The sequence below is a fragment of the Mangifera indica genome, chromosome 5 (assembly GCF_011075055.1).
Source record: "Mangifera indica cultivar Alphonso chromosome 5, CATAS_Mindica_2.1, whole genome shotgun sequence".
NCBI lineage: Eukaryota > Viridiplantae > Streptophyta > Magnoliopsida > Sapindales > Anacardiaceae > Mangifera > Mangifera indica.
In genome coordinates, this window is record NC_058141.1 from 15,792,345 (window position 1) to 15,808,910 (window position 16,566).

General features: G+C 33.1%; 2 protein-coding genes across 4 annotated transcripts; one reads left to right on the forward strand and one right to left on the reverse strand.

The window, feature by feature from the left end:
* Positions 1 to 355: 355 nt before the first annotated feature.
* Positions 356 to 5,215, forward strand: LOC123217285 (mitochondrial phosphate carrier protein 3, mitochondrial-like). Of its 2 annotated transcripts, none has more exons than XM_044638215.1 (6): positions 356 to 779; positions 3,394 to 3,755; positions 3,854 to 3,897; positions 4,416 to 4,630; positions 4,715 to 4,839; positions 4,925 to 5,215. In XM_044638215.1, the coding sequence occupies exons 1-6, from the start codon at positions 471 to 473 to the stop codon at positions 4,965 to 4,967; spliced, it is 1,098 nt and encodes a 365-aa protein (XP_044494150.1). In that variant the 5' UTR covers positions 356 to 470; the 3' UTR covers positions 4,968 to 5,215. The 2 variants fall into 2 exon arrangements, with proteins under 2 accessions (XP_044494150.1, XP_044494151.1); XM_044638216.1 differs by lacking the exon at positions 356 to 779 and adding an exon at positions 1,793 to 2,379.
* Positions 5,216 to 5,466: 251 nt separating this feature from the next.
* LOC123217284 (poly(A) polymerase I-like) lies at positions 5,467 to 10,760 on the reverse strand. 2 transcript variants are annotated; one of them, XM_044638214.1, is made up of 14 exons: positions 10,585 to 10,760; positions 10,412 to 10,499; positions 10,204 to 10,323; positions 9,306 to 9,403; positions 8,517 to 8,600; positions 8,149 to 8,282; positions 7,922 to 7,994; positions 7,785 to 7,830; positions 7,536 to 7,645; positions 7,325 to 7,432; positions 7,192 to 7,251; positions 6,835 to 6,896; positions 6,077 to 6,389; positions 5,467 to 5,782 (listed from the first exon to the last, which is right to left on the reverse strand). In XM_044638214.1, exons 1-14 carry the CDS (start codon positions 10,660 to 10,662, stop codon positions 5,579 to 5,581), a joined length of 1,578 nt encoding a protein of 525 aa, XP_044494149.1. In that variant the 5' UTR covers positions 10,663 to 10,760; the 3' UTR covers positions 5,467 to 5,578. The 2 variants fall into 2 exon arrangements, with proteins under 2 accessions (XP_044494149.1, XP_044494148.1); XM_044638213.1 differs by having other exon boundaries at positions 8,122 to 8,282.
* Between the last annotated feature and the right edge of the window lie 5,806 nt (positions 10,761 to 16,566).

Here is a 16,566-nt window from a genome sequence, read left to right on the forward strand (position 1 = left end):
AATTTATTAAATTTTTAAAATTAGAGAAAAAATGTGATAAATTTTTATTTTTTTAAAATATTTTAGTTAATGACAAATTTATCTTTGATAATAAAAGTAAAATTTAACAAATAAATAGGTATTTAAAATTTTAATGATTAATAGGTAAAAAATAAAGTTGACATCATACTGGGTGAAAAACAGTCATTTGACCTGATTAAAAAAATGAAATATTAACATTTAAAATAATTTATATTATAATGTTGAAATTAAGTCATAAAAACAAATATTAAATATTTGTTATTGGTCAATAAAAAAAGGACAGTCAACTACGCCAATTCTCGCGCCCCTGAACACTGCCACCACAAATATCCCATATTCACCGTTCACTCACGTCTCGCAGATCAAACTCGTTTTGAGAGACTTAGAGCTGCACAACAAAATCAAAACAGAAAGCCAATCAAACCATAGGTTTTCACAAACATAAAAAGATGCCTTTCTCTGATTATCATTCTCGCCAATCTCTCATCCCGAGCTTTCTCTATTCTTCTTCATCGTCCAAGAGACTCTACGATTTGGAGTATCTGATAAACACGCACCATATTGGATTGTTAAACCAATCACAACCGTCCATCTCAGCGTCATCGAATGGTAATGGATTAGTGATTCCGGCGCCGAATGAGAAGATTGAAATGTATTCTCCCTCTTTTTACGCTGCTTGTACGATCGGTGGGATCTTGAGCTGTGGCCTCACTCACATGGCTGTTACTCCTCTGGATCTCGTCAAATGCAATATGCAGGTCAGTTTGATTTACGATTATCCTGATAAAATATCGTTTTCGTTTACGTGTTATGGTACTTTTGAAGATTTTACTTATTGCACTCGCGATTACATTAATCTTTCTTCCGGTTGATTGCTATTTATTAAGTATGCGATTTGAATTGAATTTGCATTGTAATAAATTTCTGTGTCATGGATTTGGTCTATGCGTTGCGAATTCGATTCTTGGACGAACATGCATCGTAGAACTCGAAAACTTTTTCATGGAGGGTTTTGATTGACCCGTTGACTGCCTGTTACTCATGAACTCTTTCTCGCAATAAAAATTAACGAATCTACATTCAAGCAAAACTTATATTTACCAAAAAAAAAAAAAAAATCTATGTGTAGTCACCGTGACTACAGTACATAATCATTCAAGCTTATATATCCCCAAATTTCCTTTGGTTAACGTGGCATTCTAAATTACATCTTGTCTTATCATAAACAATATTATCATTTTATGTCTACGTAAAATACTTACATTAGATTTTATAAGAAAACTTTAAAATCAAATAATAGTATATCTTCTTTTTATTAATATTATTATTTTCATATGATGAGACTTAATAATGGTATCAAATAATAACAGTATTATTAGAAGTTAATACTATTTAATATATTTACATATTAATATTATATATGATGAGACTTTGTTTGGAATACTATATATGTGATAAGTTATTTGGAAGAATATTATTATTGTAAATGTTTGTTAAAAATTAAAGACATTATTAAAGCACCTGAAGTCTGAAGAGCTGATTGGTTTTGGGCTATGTGGGCCTTTTCTGTAACCACATTAGTTTGCCCACTCTTTGCAAAAGAGTTACAGCATGACGAAATGTTAAGCCCATGCATTACGTCCTTGCTTACCTCCAAACTTCTAAATACCGTTACGTCTCAGCTAATCCACTTCTTTTAAACTTCCTTTAAAAATTTACTTAAGAGGATTCAAAGAGGAAATTCTATATCTCTGCAAAACGAATATACCTGGTAAACTGCAGTCAACTTACGTGAACACCAAGTAGGAAAAGTCAAGTCGTCAAAATTGCCTGGCGAACGGAAACTCAATAAATTCCAGGCAAAGTCGAAGGGAAACGAGTAGATATTTCCGTTTCTCCAATCGACCACCAGCAGAACCTCTGTTCCATTGTTCCTTCCCCTGTCTCAACCTCAAGTCACAAACATTTTTGTTTTCTTTTCCGAGGTAGAGAGCAATAAAGCAACCAAAAGTAAAACACAGACAAGCCTTACATTTTTTTGTTAAATTCAAAATGGTTCTCTCTGATTATGATCACTCTGGTAATTCTCTGATACCAAAAGTTCTTTATTCGTCTTCATCGTCCAAAACACTCCACGAGTTGAACAATCCGATGAACACGAACGGTAGGGTGTTTCACCGATCACCACCGTTGGTTTATCCATCAAATAGTGGTGGTATTGTGATTCCGGCACCTAAAGAGAAGGTGGAGATGTACTCTCCTACTTTCTATGCAGCATGTACGGTGAGTGGTATGCTTAGCACCGGCATTACCCACACGGCTGTGACTCCTTTTGATGTGCTCAAGTGCAACATGCAGGTCGAATTTTGTTTTATTCCTGTAAACATAAAATTCTCATTCGTTGGTTTTGCTAGTTTCTAGCTAATATTTCGTTTTGCCCGGTACTGATAGCTTTCACCAACCCAATTTAAAATATTAGAGCCAAAAACTACACTTGATTTTCAGGCGTAGACTAGTAATGGGTCTGATAAGTTTACTAAAAACGCAAATGTGAAATAGAAATATGTTTCGAAAAAATGCTAAACAGATATTTTCTGTCATTTTTGCTTTTTAACGATAAAGAATATGTTCTACAAAGGATATAGAATAGAACAGAACAACTACTTTATAATTACTTTTTGATGAATCGCTAATTTTTTATATATTAGTAATATAATGAGGGAAACTGTTATGTTTCAGGATTATTGTAACTTGATAACGTTTTTGGAAGATTGATTTTGTTGTTGAAAAATATCTTAATGAAGTAAGGTATTTTTAATATAAATGTTAAATTTATAAATGATGAAATAATAATAACTAATATTAAATTTATCACTTGAAACTTGTATCTCATGGTTTAATTATTTGATGATTTTCCACTAGGGTGCTGTGGTGGTATTACCTTTTTATTGATTGATATAGGCATGATCTTTAATTTGAAGTTCAGTTTAATACTCTATTCGAACATGACTGAATTTGTTTTTTTGATTTGGATTTGTGAAGTTTTGATTTTGAGTTTAGGAAAATGTGCGTTTTAATGTTGTTGACTTGTCAAAATATTATTTGTGTCTAATTATTTATTATTATTATTTAATGGATGGGTGGGTCTGAGAGTTTTGGGTTAACCTCTTTGACTAAAATTTTTTTGAAGTATACAATTTAATGATGAAGTTGTCTTTGTGAACTTTCAAAGCCGTCAAATAATAGCCTCCTCGCCTGTGCTGGAGTCAGCGTGCGCACTGTAAAATTGTAAAAGTTAGGTGTTTAGTAGATATCTCTCATTTTCCATGCTGTGAATTAATTAAAGTGCTAATGATATTCTCAATACTTCAGATTGACCCGGCAAAGTACAGGAGTATTAGTTCTGGATTTGGAGTTTTGCTCAGGGAGCAGGGAGTAAAGGGCTTCTTTAGGGGTTGGGTGCCCACATTGCTTGGTTACAGTGCTCAAGGTGCCTGCAAATTTGGATTCTATGAGTTCTTTAAGAAGTATTACTCGGACATTGTTGGGCCTGAGTATGCTTCCAAGTACAAGACCTTGATATATCTTGCCGGTTCAGCATCAGCTGAAGTGATTGCTGGTGTTGCTCTTTGCCCAATGGAAGCTGTAAAGGTCCGAGTCCAAACTCAACCCGGTTTTGCCCGGGGTTTGGCTGATGGATTTCCTAAGTTCATCAAGTCTGAAGGTGCTCTTGGGTATGCTATTCATGAATCACATCTTTGGTTATATGACTTGTATCTTAATGAATTCTGATATTGATGATATGAATGTTATAAATTTAAATGTTTTGCAGATTGTACAAAGGGCTTGCTCCTCTTTGGGGACGCCAGATTCCATGTAAGCCAAAATATTTCAACTTTTTTCATGTTTCTTTTTGTTTTGAATTTACTTTCTCTGCCTACGTTGAATTATGTCAGCCTGGTGCTTTGATTCTTCTGCATTTGCCAAATCTTCAATTAGTTGCTGACATTTATGAAATAGCCTGTCAGCAGGCACTCTCAGTCTTTCTCTAATTGGTTTAACCTTTTTGTCTAGCCATCTGAATTCTTGTTAATTACCTCAACCTATGATATTTTTCTCTTTGTTGTTTTCACTATTCTGTTAGTGAAACAGTGAATCTATCTTTTGCATGTAAATAACATGTCATCTTCTATTCTAAGGACTCTCATTTATCGAATCTTTGAAATAACTTTTGGTTGAGTCTCTTTTGAGTGCTTTTCAACTCTATTTTTCTCCAACTGCATTCATGTCATCAACAATAGATATCAAGTTTGGTGATGAACATAATTATATGTTATAGTTAATATTCTATCTTAAGACAAAGGGTGGTTACTATCAAAACTTGTGTTCCACAGATACGATGATGAAATTTGCTACTTTTGAGACAACTGTAGAAATGTTGTACAAGTATGCCATCCCAACCCCAAAAGACCAATGCAGCAAAACTTTGCAGCTTGGAGTAAGCTTTGCTGGTGGATATGTGGCGGGTGTATTTTGTGCAGTTGTGTCACATCCTGCTGATAATCTGGTGTCTTTTCTGAACAACGCGAAGGGAGCAAGTGTTGGTGATGTGAGTGAAGTTTAACCCTAGAAAATTCCCTGCCTCTACGTATAGTTTATATTTTCAGTTTGTTCAATTGTTTCCTCATTGCAGGCTGTGAATAAGCTCGGATTATGGGGTCTTTTCACTCGTGGTCTTCCCCTTCGTATTTTCATGATTGGAACTCTTACTGGAGCTCAGTGGACTCTTTATGATGCTTTCAAAGTTTTGGCTGGACTGTAAGTACCTTTTCTTCTACTTTCACTATATTTCCACTGTTAATTTTTCCACGCAATCAAATGATTGGGTAATTGTTGTCTTCAGGCCAACAACTGGGGGTGCAACTCCCCCTCCTGCAAAAGCATGAATCATAGCTGATGGTCAAACATCAACAAGGATTTAACGTTAGGATTATTAGAGAAGAATATGTTTTGACAGATCAATAATAGTAGTCATGCTGTCGGGTTAAATCGGGGCTGTTTTCTCCTCAATAAGGGCATCCGTTGCTGGCTGGAAATGTATTCTTTTGTAGACAGTTTCTTTTTAATAATTTTTATACTCTTGTTGCTCTAAATGCTTTTTCAATGTGACGTTATTGAGTTCATACTTACTGTAGTTAGACATGTACTCGAAATTGCCGTTTCACTTTTCAAGCATGGAAAGGTTCCGCTGGATAATGCTTAAAAGGTAAACTATGCATATAAATTAAATTTATTATGTACTAACAACACAATTTTCAGCTACCTTCTCTTGTAAAGGTAGTTAATATTACAAAATTACTTTTTCTTGAGCACGTAGCTCTGTGCTAGCAATGCCTCTACTCTCAAAATAATATTAAAGAATTCATGCATCTCTAAAACAAAAGATTACCAAAAATATTAAACAATAAATGAATAAATGTAACGAAATTATATTACAACATTATTAGTTTTGCATCACTTTCTACGGAGATACTAACTAGTCGACGAAGATTAATTCTTAGTTTGATTTTAGATTAAGAGGGTATACAGTATCAAAGACAATCCTTGCAAAAGTATGCCGAACCTCGGTCAGGCTTCCCAAAGCTAAGGACTCATGATCAATCCTACTACCTTGCTTTGAGACAAACCCGTTTTCTGCGCCACCTCTCACACATTCGAAAATCTTGCAAACTCTCAAATATAATGCCAATGGAATAAAAACCTGCAACATGAAAGAATGCCCTTTCGATATAGTATATAAATGCAATTTAAAAAAATGAAGCATTAAGTAGACCATTCATGTTAATTGCGCTTGTCTTGACTGTTACACTTCTTATACAAAAAACATATGCCAGAATATTCATTTAGATTTAACTGCTGACTTATGTTGGCTAGTGAAATTATATGACTATCCTTTCTTTTTTAATATTGACGTGAAAACAAAGCATCCAGGTGAGTCTATCTATTGCTCATTTTTCATTACATATGACTACAGAAATGAAAAGAAAATGCTCACCAGGTCTGAAAACGGGGCTTGAGGGTATCCTGCCATTGCCTGAGATACGATGTACTCATCAGTCATCTGGGTTAATGCAGCTTTAATTGATGTTGCAAGATCCATAGCTTCAAATTTCAATGTCTGGAAGTCCAAATCATGAGGATCTAATAATTCATGAAAGGTATCATCATGTGGCTTAGTGATCCTCCTCGCTATCTTCACTGCTTCCAGCATATCTCCACCATTAAAGACGGCAAGGCTAAACACAGCAACCACTAAAGGATCCCTAGGTTGGTCTGACAATGCTTTATGGAATGCCAAGATTGCAACCCTGAATAATAAAATATTTTTATTGACTACGACAGTTAAGGTCAATACAGAACATTTAATGAAAACAGAAAAAAAATCGAAACACAATTTTTCAAAAAGGCAAACAAGCACCTTCATCAACATTTATCTTATTGTCCAATGGGTAAAACATCAGGTGAAAGAGAAAAAAAGTAAGAGAACCCCTGTATGGTTATAATGAAGTAGCATGAATAGATTAACATAGATATCCGGGAATTAGATGCTAGAACTTCTAGACCAACATCTTTAATACCCATAACACAACCTAACACACATAAGCTATGTGAAAAGAGTTTGCAGGTCAAATAAAGCAACACTGCTAGTATTTAAGCCACCCAACAGGGCTATGTTGTTATTTTATGGCTTAGAATTGCATAATACCGATTTAAAATAACATTTCAGCACTTCCTAGTTGATTTTAATCTTACCATAAGCTACTGTGGCATGGCCTGTCAGGTGCCAAAAGCTTATCCAAGTTAGAAAACAATGTCTGCGAATAGAAGACCAGAATATTAGAAATTCTGACATATGAGAAAGATCAAATACATTACACCTGAAAGTATCTGTAGAGATCACAGCAGCATTTGTAGCTCAGGTATGCCAGATGAAGAAAAGTAGGGCATGCTTTTGTTACAATATTGACTAGAACTTAAATGGAGAATATGTTTAATAACAACAAATTTAAAGTTCATAATGAGACAAAAAAGTCATCAGCTGTACAGCCTTTAAACTCAATGTTAAAATTAAGCAAAAACAACAATCAACAGAATGCATACTAAATTTACCAAAAGCATGTTAGATCTCTTGTCACGTCTCCGAAAACCATGCTGGACAAAATATGATGCCTGTAACACAGTTATCTCAGTCTAGAACATGATCAAAAAACAAATAGGCAGAACTGAATTATCAAATATGAACCTGAAAAGGTAGAAGCATTTCCAACAGTCCAAATTTCCAAAGTAACCTCAGAGAAGCTTCAGCAGAACCATATGCTAGCATGTAGTTCATTTCCATCAGAAGCCTTCCCTGGACATTTTCAATGCAATATCAGCCAGCCAGAAACATTTTGATGTCACTCAAGACACTTAAATACATGAAACTGTAATGGTGAAGAAGGTTATGTAATTACCCTATCAAGTTTTAAAATTGATGAGGATAGATGTTTGACAAAATGAGAAGTTTCCTTTGAAAAGCGAAATCCTAAACGGGCGGCAATTCTTATTGCCCGCAGAATGCGTGCTGCAAAGAACATGGAGTTAGACAAAGTTTGCCTGGTTGGCAAGAAGTTGAATTGATTGTGTGTGCTGCTGTGTAAACTAAATTAACAGTGTAGTCTAATAAGGTAAAATTAATTAATGAAACTGCAAACAGAACATACCACAATCATCCTGAAAAGAAGTATTTGCAGGAATAACAGTTTGTAACTGCAATCATAAAAGACAAGTGAGGACAATAGGCATAACTAACAAGTTTTCAGCAACTCAAGAAAACAGCTGTAATGAAATACATGCACACTTTAGCTTTTCTTATGTCTTCAATTCCTCCCATGTAGTCATACACCATTTTTGCATAAGGATCATACATTAAGCTGCAAAAAAGAATAAGTACGTTAAAAGAAAGTAAAAGAAGGCCACTACAATTGATAAAATATTAATGTACCACAGATGTTGGAAAATATTCAAAGCCTTCCTACTCTAAAGGTTGGAACAAATAACTTCAAGATTAAGGGGTCATATAAGAACCCGTTAATTGTAAAGTCCCGCTGCAAACAATTCCTCCACCGAATATAATCCTTCTCATCACAGCCACTAGGTCTCTCATATTCATAACTGAAGTCCCTACTGAATTTCTGTCCAGTTGTGCTAAAACTTGAAACCTAATTCATAAAAAACATTAAAATGCATTTTCAAAAACAGTAAGATGAAAAATGAGATCAAATTTCACTTGTAGCTTCAACATTTTTACAAAATTGGAAAATAGAAAATGACAAAAATTTTACTTGCTGCAACATCTTTAACCAGGCACAAAATTTTATGAGTTACAAACTAAAGAAATTTCCACACAGGAATCTTAATATCGAATAGAAGATATTAAAATTTACAAAACAAACCTCCACAATAATATCCCCGAGGTGAACATGGCAAATAGGAAACCTTCTACCAACTATCTCACACTGCGAAAATGCTCTCATCACCTGCAAGTTGGGTCAGATTTTGGTATGGTGTGTTAGAAACCAAAATGCAAAAATCTATAATCACAGGGAAAAGTGATGGAAATTCAAAGTTTCCAGAATCAACACCCTCCAAGATAGCCATAAATGAATCAACTCGTCTATATAAGTTTTGTGATAGACTTACAAGTTCAATATGTCATACCATATCCACCTTATTCTAATTTTCACATCACAGTATTTCATAGCAATAAATCATGTCAACATGATAAGTTCAGAAATTAAGCTTACTACTTATCTCTTTTTTGTTTCTTCGATTCTGATTAATGCATTTATCACAATTTCTAATAAATTGACCACTTACATAGAATCAACAAATATATAGTTAGAAATACACAGTCCTTCCAAAATTTAAAATGGAGGAAATATTTTGAAGATGAATCAACAAAAATATAGTCAGCAAAAAATGCAAATTAAAATCCTAAATATAAGTTAAGTACAAAATATTTCCAGTAATGCAGTTAAAATGAATTTCCATTCATCTAGTGCACCAAGGATGACAGCATATGCAGTTGAATTAAGTGTCAAGTTTACTCACCCAAAAAACTCACATGCAGACATTAAAAATGGAACTTGATGGACTAAGAAGCATCACATTTTCAATCAAACCATTATCTGTCTTAGATTTGCATATTCCTACTACAAAACATAATTAAATCTGAGACTAACCTCTTTAAGTTCAGCTGAAGTTATTATGTCAAAATCCTTTGGAATTCGCTTCAAGATAAGATCTCGTACACAACCCCCAACAAGGTAAACCTCATATCCTTCAAGGTAAAAAGAAAGTATATCTATAAAACACCTCATGGATGGAACATTTATGTTCTCACAAGGAGAAATAAAAAAAAAAAAGTTTATCCCAAATGCAAGGTTTTGTTATGAAAAAGAAAACCTCTTATAAAAAGCATTTACTTCAGGAACATTTAAGATCATGCTTATAAAATATACTTGGACATGGAAAGAAGCCATTCATGCACAACTCCAATGACCTTAAGAGGCCACATAAATCATACAGAAAGAATTAGGATGAATTTTCTGATTTGTAGATTCTTCAAATGGCCAGAAAAGGAAGTGGAGAAAATTGTGGAAGTTATGGAAAATTACAAATTAAAATTTTTCACTCAATCCATCTCTTCTCAGTCCTTTCCACGAGACATGTGTTTGTCCCTTTGATTTTCCCAAGTAACAACCAACCGAGATGCTACAGAGTTTACGTGGATTGTCAGACAAGTCTTCTTAAAGTTCCAACAGTGACATATGGACATCACTCTCATTTTTATGAAGCATAAACATGGCAGTAGCTTCAATAAAATTACATCCCACTATCTAAAGCAACACACTGCCAATCCACTAAAAATATCATTAAACTGATATATCTACCATACTTTGAAAATGTAACATAACCAAGTTAGTCCCTCTAAAACTCTGCCAGAACCAAGAATGTGGTTTGGAAAATTGAAACATCAACAGAATTTGCAAAATTAAACTTCAAGCAAACTCGAATCACATTCAGTAGAAACAGAAATTTCTACGAACTATTCAAGATACAAAAATCACATGCACAAACCTTTTTTCTTAAGTCCATTAAGAACCTTCTTAGTTGGTTTATTGATCATTGAAGTACTAATTCCGAGGTCTTCCGCTTTCAATTTCTTCCACTCCGGTTTCTTTCTATTCAATTCACACACTTCAATCCATAAAAATAAAAAAATTCAGTTAATCACTTCAAAGTTGTAAAACATAAGTTCACAATCAACGCAAAGAAATTCACTTGCCTTTCCCACGAAGAGGATTAGAATTGTGATTGATTAGTGGTTCCGCATCATCAAGCATCTCAATTGCAGCGACAGAGCTGAACCTGACCTGAAAGAAGCGAATCAAATCGTTCAAACAGAAAACACAGTTACTCATATGTGTAATCATACATGGATGAAATGGATAGAATTACCTTGCGCATGCAGTTAAAGAGAGAAGGTCGAAGAGTGAAGTGAGGTTTGCAAGCGAAAGCTAAACCCGAAAACGCCATGTGAGGATAAACTTAAACCCTGGCGGAGGCCAAAGTAGGGTTTAAGAGATTTGTCAAGTTTATTAAAACGGGATGAAATAATTTGCCGCTGAGGGCCAACACCTTTTGCGCCACATGTCACTATATCTATACCGAGAACGATTGAAATCAGTTAATTTTTAAGTTAAAAATATTTTTTTTTAAATTTTATATTTATTAAAACATAAATAATATTTCTCCTTAAATTTTATTAAAAATATTATTAAATATATTTTATAAAAATTTACATTTTAAAACTTAAATCAACCCGCTATGATGGATTGCCACAAATGATGATTATAATTATATCGAAATGGTATAAATCTAATTAAATTGTATCGATATGATATAATTTTGATATAATTATATTAATATTTTTAATTATAATCGATGTGATTATGTATTTAAAATTTATTAGAGTTAAAGTCAAAGGCTTTCTTTTTTCTGTTGAAGATAAATGTTATTGGATAAATAAATAATATTGGTAGGAGAAAATAATTTACTTATATTTTGGGATATAATTATGTTAATCTTATAATATTTAAGAGTTTTATAGATTAACAAAAATATTTTTTGACTGTTAAAATAAAGTTTGACTTTTAAAAGAAAAACATTTTTCAATTTTAAGGTAATAACTTTTTATTTTAACATAACTCAAGTGAAAAATAGTCATTCTCCCTTATTTTTATTTATAAAAATAAATAAAAATCTAATTTTAAAACGAAAAGTTTGGAAATCATAAAATGCATATTTATTATCACAAAACCAATCATTTATATATATTAAGGCAAATTATATAAAAAAGCGTATACAAATCTTTCACCTTTTATGGGACAAAAAGGTAAATTAAAATCCATATTATGTTACTGATAAATTGACAATTGTAGCTTAGACTTATAATACATCCGTCTGGAGGCAACTTTAATAGCAACCCAAGTCCCTGTACATGGCATATTTTGTAAAGGGAAAATAATGTCTGCCTTGCCTTGCCTTGCCTTGCCTTAATATTGATTGTAAAAAGCAGCCCATAATGTCTGTACTGTTAGGCCTCTAATAAGACCCGATCCAGCATATGTTTAGGCTTTGATGAACGCCTTATAAACATATAAGATCTCAGTTTAGCCCCTTTTAATGGGCTACAGAGAATTGTGGACATGCAAGTCCAAGATGTGAAGAGCCATGGCCCATGGCACCAGTGCATCACTTGATCACCCAATCATCTTTTTCGTCAAAACGAAAGCATGCTATTCACCTTGCATGGCTGCAACAAGGCATATTCCATATGCAAAACACAAATCCTATGAAACTTAAGTACCGAATATTAAAATAGAATTAATATTGATTTGATATGAGAAGTGGGAAAAAGTAGATTAGAAGATAATGTCCAAGTTCCGCCCAAAGTCAACACACCTGTCAGACGCAATTTAATGAGGCAGATGCTACTCAACTTGGAAGCCCAATTGCATGAAATTTCTTACAGATACGTCCAAAAAACTTAAATTTTGATTAGACAAATAAGTCGGACGTATACATGCTGCATCCTTAATGTGGCCCGTCCAAAGCCGTCCACTTTAAAATTTGTGCATGCACAAAGATTGCGTAATCTGGTCATAAAACACGAAACGAAAATTCCGTTTGTGGAGAATCAACTAATTAAGTTTTTTTTGTCTGGCTTTCTCTATCTTATAAATTTCATATCAGTAATATTTGTGGTGAACCTTTTCTTATCCCCATTCTGTATATGTTGTTCTTGTTGGTTTCCAGCAAGTGATTGAATGTTGTTGTGTTGGGTTTATGAGGATGAGTATGTCGACATTGATCAAGTGGTAAAGCTATATATAACAGACGTTAAAGAGGAAATCTTTTCGGCTTATGAAATTATAATATGTACAATTCACTAAAAGCGACATCTTTGTTTAACTAAGATAGCCAATTTATGAAGTGAAACTCTCTATTAAATTCATTTTTAATAGTGACTGGAAATTAAACTTACTGTCCACGCTAGAAATGTGCACAATTTCACCTCCTATTTCATTTTCTCCGTCTATTATTAAGTGTTTCTCTTGTGTACCCGAAGGCAGTGAGTGTTGGGTGAATTGCATACATGTATTCATAACAGACTGAACGGTGATACCGACTTATAGCTGACGTATGGGGGATGAAGACAAATAAACATCCGCCTGTCACGCGTATTCGACTAGTCGCACTCAATTCATATCATAGAAAATTAGAACACTTGGAAACCCCATTGAAATTCAATTTATATATCTAATTTCTGATTAATTTCTGCCATGATTCTAAAAAAAGAAAACGTGATGAAATCCCACCATTCAACCATATTGAATTTGTATTTAAAGCATATGTCAAATATGGATGTCGGTAGGATAATTGGAAATTTTAGGGGATACATGGAAGTAGGTAATAGTACAAAAATTAGCTGGTTGACTTGATATATCATATGTTGGGATGGAACTTGCTTAATTATCTCTTCAAGCTAGACATTAGGCAGATTAATTGGCTATATGACCAATTGTTGAATCTTAATGTTAATTGAGATGTGTCAAACTTCCGAATGAAAATTGTGCGTAGCTTTTTTAATGCATGCACAATCTACACAAGAGCATGGTCCGCAAAATCATTTCTGATTTCTTTTAAAACTGATGAAACCGAGAAAAAGGGCATCACTTTGATAAGAAAGATGGTTGGTAGGCTCATTAATTAAGATAATTGATTATAGGAAATATTCATTTGATTAAAAGAATTTAATTTGGACATGCAGTGCAGGTAAAGGAAAGCTGCCTTAATAATGAGGAGAAACAGTTCAACAACTAACTCAGAAGAATAGCTATGGCTTCTTCCAGGTGGGGTCCCAGTTGGTGCATGCATTATGAATCCACTCGAGAGTCTGGAAACTGAGTGGTTCTTGTCAATGTACAGAAGAGCTCCGGAAAGCTGCTGAATGCTGATAGATGCATCACGATTCACGATTCCTGAACAAAAAAGCCATCAGTGAATTGTGTCCCTTTCTTCCTTTCTTTCTTTTAACAGTAGAGAAACAAATGGCTGGAGAAAAACGACCCTCTGCGGGCAGTAGCTACGCGGATTAATAGCTGTATTAATTGATCATATCGTATTGACGTTTACATAAGAGAGAGGGAGAGGTCCCTTCAATTATTTACTGCTATTCATAGTTTACGAAAGACATAATCGATTTCTCGTAACCTCACGACAGCTCAAGTACTTTCAGGAGGAGGAAGACTGGACTGGCTGACATTTCTCTAATCAACGTCCAACTTGAAACACGTTTAGCTCGATTTTCCATGTCGTAAAGCATAAACCAATTGCAATACTGTTCATAGATCACGTGGATTCCTTTAATTATTGCAGTCGATTTTTCTTTCTACATCTTTCTCCTCTTCGATTACATCTTTTTAATGTTGCATTAGAACGTTTAAACCATGTCATGCAAGCCTGTCGTTATCCAAAACCCTAACAAAATGAGAAAAGAAAGTTTTGCACGGTAAATGACAAAAAACCCCATTTTTTTTCTTTTTTGGGTTTTAATTTGTGATTCTTATCACATTGAGTTCATCCTGATGCAAATGATGACCAAAAATAAATAAATACTTAACAATTTTCGTGCGTTGCAAGTTCAATATCAGTCGAATATTTTTTTTCTTTTGATTAAAGCCTAGGCATGTTCCTTCATAAAATAAGAAATTCTTATCTTTAAATCTTAGAAAGCCAAATTTTCATTAGTCATTAATTTTATCGATTAATTTCGTTAAAGAAAAGGTTAAATTGTCATTTTACATAGATTTATCTCTTTTTTATTTTATTCTTTCTCAATTTTTTTCCCTTTTATTCTTTTTATTTGTCCTGTTTTCCTTTTCTAAAGGTTCGGAGTAAGAAGTGTAATATTTAAAAATGTTATGGGTGTTAATGAAAATTTTCAAAGGGTTTTGAAAATTCTAAAAAGGTTGGGGTTGGTTTTAAATTATTAAAATTTCAATATGTTATTAATTGTTTAAAAAATGACGCTTATACTCCCAATAATTGATTAAAATATAATATTTTAATAGTTTTATTATTTTTATGACTATAAGTAATACAATTTTTAACTGGTAATAATATATTAATAATTTAATATTTATATTAAATATTAATAATAATTTTGTAATTTTAATAAAAATAATAAAACAATTATTTTAAGAAAATAAAATATAATTCACAAACAAAATTATATAATGGGTGAAAATTTTGACTTTTAAAACTCAAAGAATAGAATTCAAACATTTTGCCTTTGATCGATTACTTCGTCCGCACACGACCCTTGTATTGAAATGCGATAGATCACCTGGCCACAATATATCTACCCTAATTCGGTGGGAAAATATTGCTAAAAAATTGCTTTTGTTTTTCCACAGGAAAAAGTAGACGTGCCCAGTGCTTTTGCATGTACATGTGTGTGTGTTTTTCCTCCTTTAATCTAAAAATTTGACAATTATTTTTATTAATAGTTTTGAAAAGTTTTATCTCTCCTTTTTAGGGTTTGATTTTTTCTGTTATCACTTTTTAATGAACTTTGTCGTCTCCAACTGTATTCCTTTTCCCTCTTATCTCTCACATCTCATTTCTCTACCATTTTCGTCTTAAATGAAGATAATTTTATTTTTATTTTTTACAAAGATGACAGGAGAAAGACAATGAGAGAAGGGGAACAGAGATAATGGAAAGGAAACCATCGATGATAAAAAAAGAGATTGGAAAAGGCTAATTGATGAGCAGAAAGGAGATGATTGTCAAAGAGAAAGGATAAAAAAAATCTTAAGGGAAATAATCACTTTCTAAATTTTAGGTGAAAGAAATTATTAGATTTTAAACTAAGAAATTGAGAAAAAAGTATGTGATAAAATTTTAATTTTTTTCAATATTTTTAATAAAATAACACTTTTATTTTTAATTTTAATAAAAAATTTAAACAAAATAATAAATTTTTAAATTTTTAAAATTTTGTGAATAAAAGTTTAAGAATACATTAAACCTTGATAGGAACAAGTCTTTTGGCCTTATACAATTAGTTGGTGCAAATTCAATGCACCAATTACAATTAAAATTAATTGATGGAATCTTATTGCAAGATAGAGCCTGTCTTAGAAATTGACACTAATTAAAGGCTCTACCCCATTTGAGAAAAGTCACTCGATCAGGGAAACCGTGTCCCATTTTAATGGCGCATGCGCCGCCAGCTATTCAAAACAGTACAATGAAAAAACCGGGCAATTCGTTACTTGAAGGTCCCGCTGCATAAAAATGGGTTGGCAAGCTACCCAATGAACTTCTTTTACAAATTATATAAAACAACATTAAGTTTTTGTTTCTTTTTCTCAATGAGTTTGTGTCTGCTGATTATTGGGATAGAAGAAGAAAACAAATTAATGTGTTTTTTTTTTTTTTGGGCAATAAAATTAATATGTAATTACTCCACGGCTAGGGCAAAATATGTTATGCCCACCACTTCTACAGCCCTTTTTTTGTTTTTGTCCATTTTATTGTCATCTTTCCGTATATATGTTTACTTTTGTCATGATAATGAGGAAACATTCAAGTTTTAATAATTATAAATGTGATAAAAGCAACATGCCATTGTTCGTGATTTCGAGTACTAGTTTGCTTGACAACTGGAGGCCATTGATTGTTGATTACTTTGGATGTACTTTCAGCCACCGTTCAAATTAATGGAATAATCAAAATTTTTTTTTTTAAAATATGGGTCAATGCCTCGAATCGGGCCTGATCTGTCATGAATGGACTTGGATCTGTCTCAGGCCCTCTCTAATTACATTACATGCACCAAACACTGGGCACGCTTGCTTTAAATTCTCC

Bases quoted from the DNA above. Each gene is read 5' to 3' on its own strand.
- LOC123217285 (XM_044638215.1), top strand. From the start codon at position 471: ATGCCTTTCTCTGATTATCATTCTCGCCAATCTCTCATCCCGAGCTTT. The intron at 3,898-4,415 runs GTAAGCCAAAAT...TGTGTTCCACAG, and splicing joins TTGGGGACGCCAGATTCCAT to ATACGATGATGAAATTTGCT. The intron at 4,840-4,924 runs GTAAGTACCTTT...TGTTGTCTTCAG, and splicing joins TTCAAAGTTTTGGCTGGACT to GCCAACAACTGGGGGTGCAA.
- LOC123217284 (XM_044638213.1), bottom strand. From the start codon at position 10,662: ATGGCGTTTTCGGGTTTAGCTTTCGCTTGCAAACCTCACTTCACTCTT. The intron at 10,324-10,411 runs GCAAGTGAATTT...TATGGATTGAAG, and splicing joins TAATCCTCTTCGTGGGAAAG to TGTGTGAATTGAATAGAAAG. The intron at 9,404-10,203 runs GTTTGTGCATGT...TTTACCTTGAAG, and splicing joins TAATGGACTTAAGAAAAAAG to GATATGAGGTTTACCTTGTT.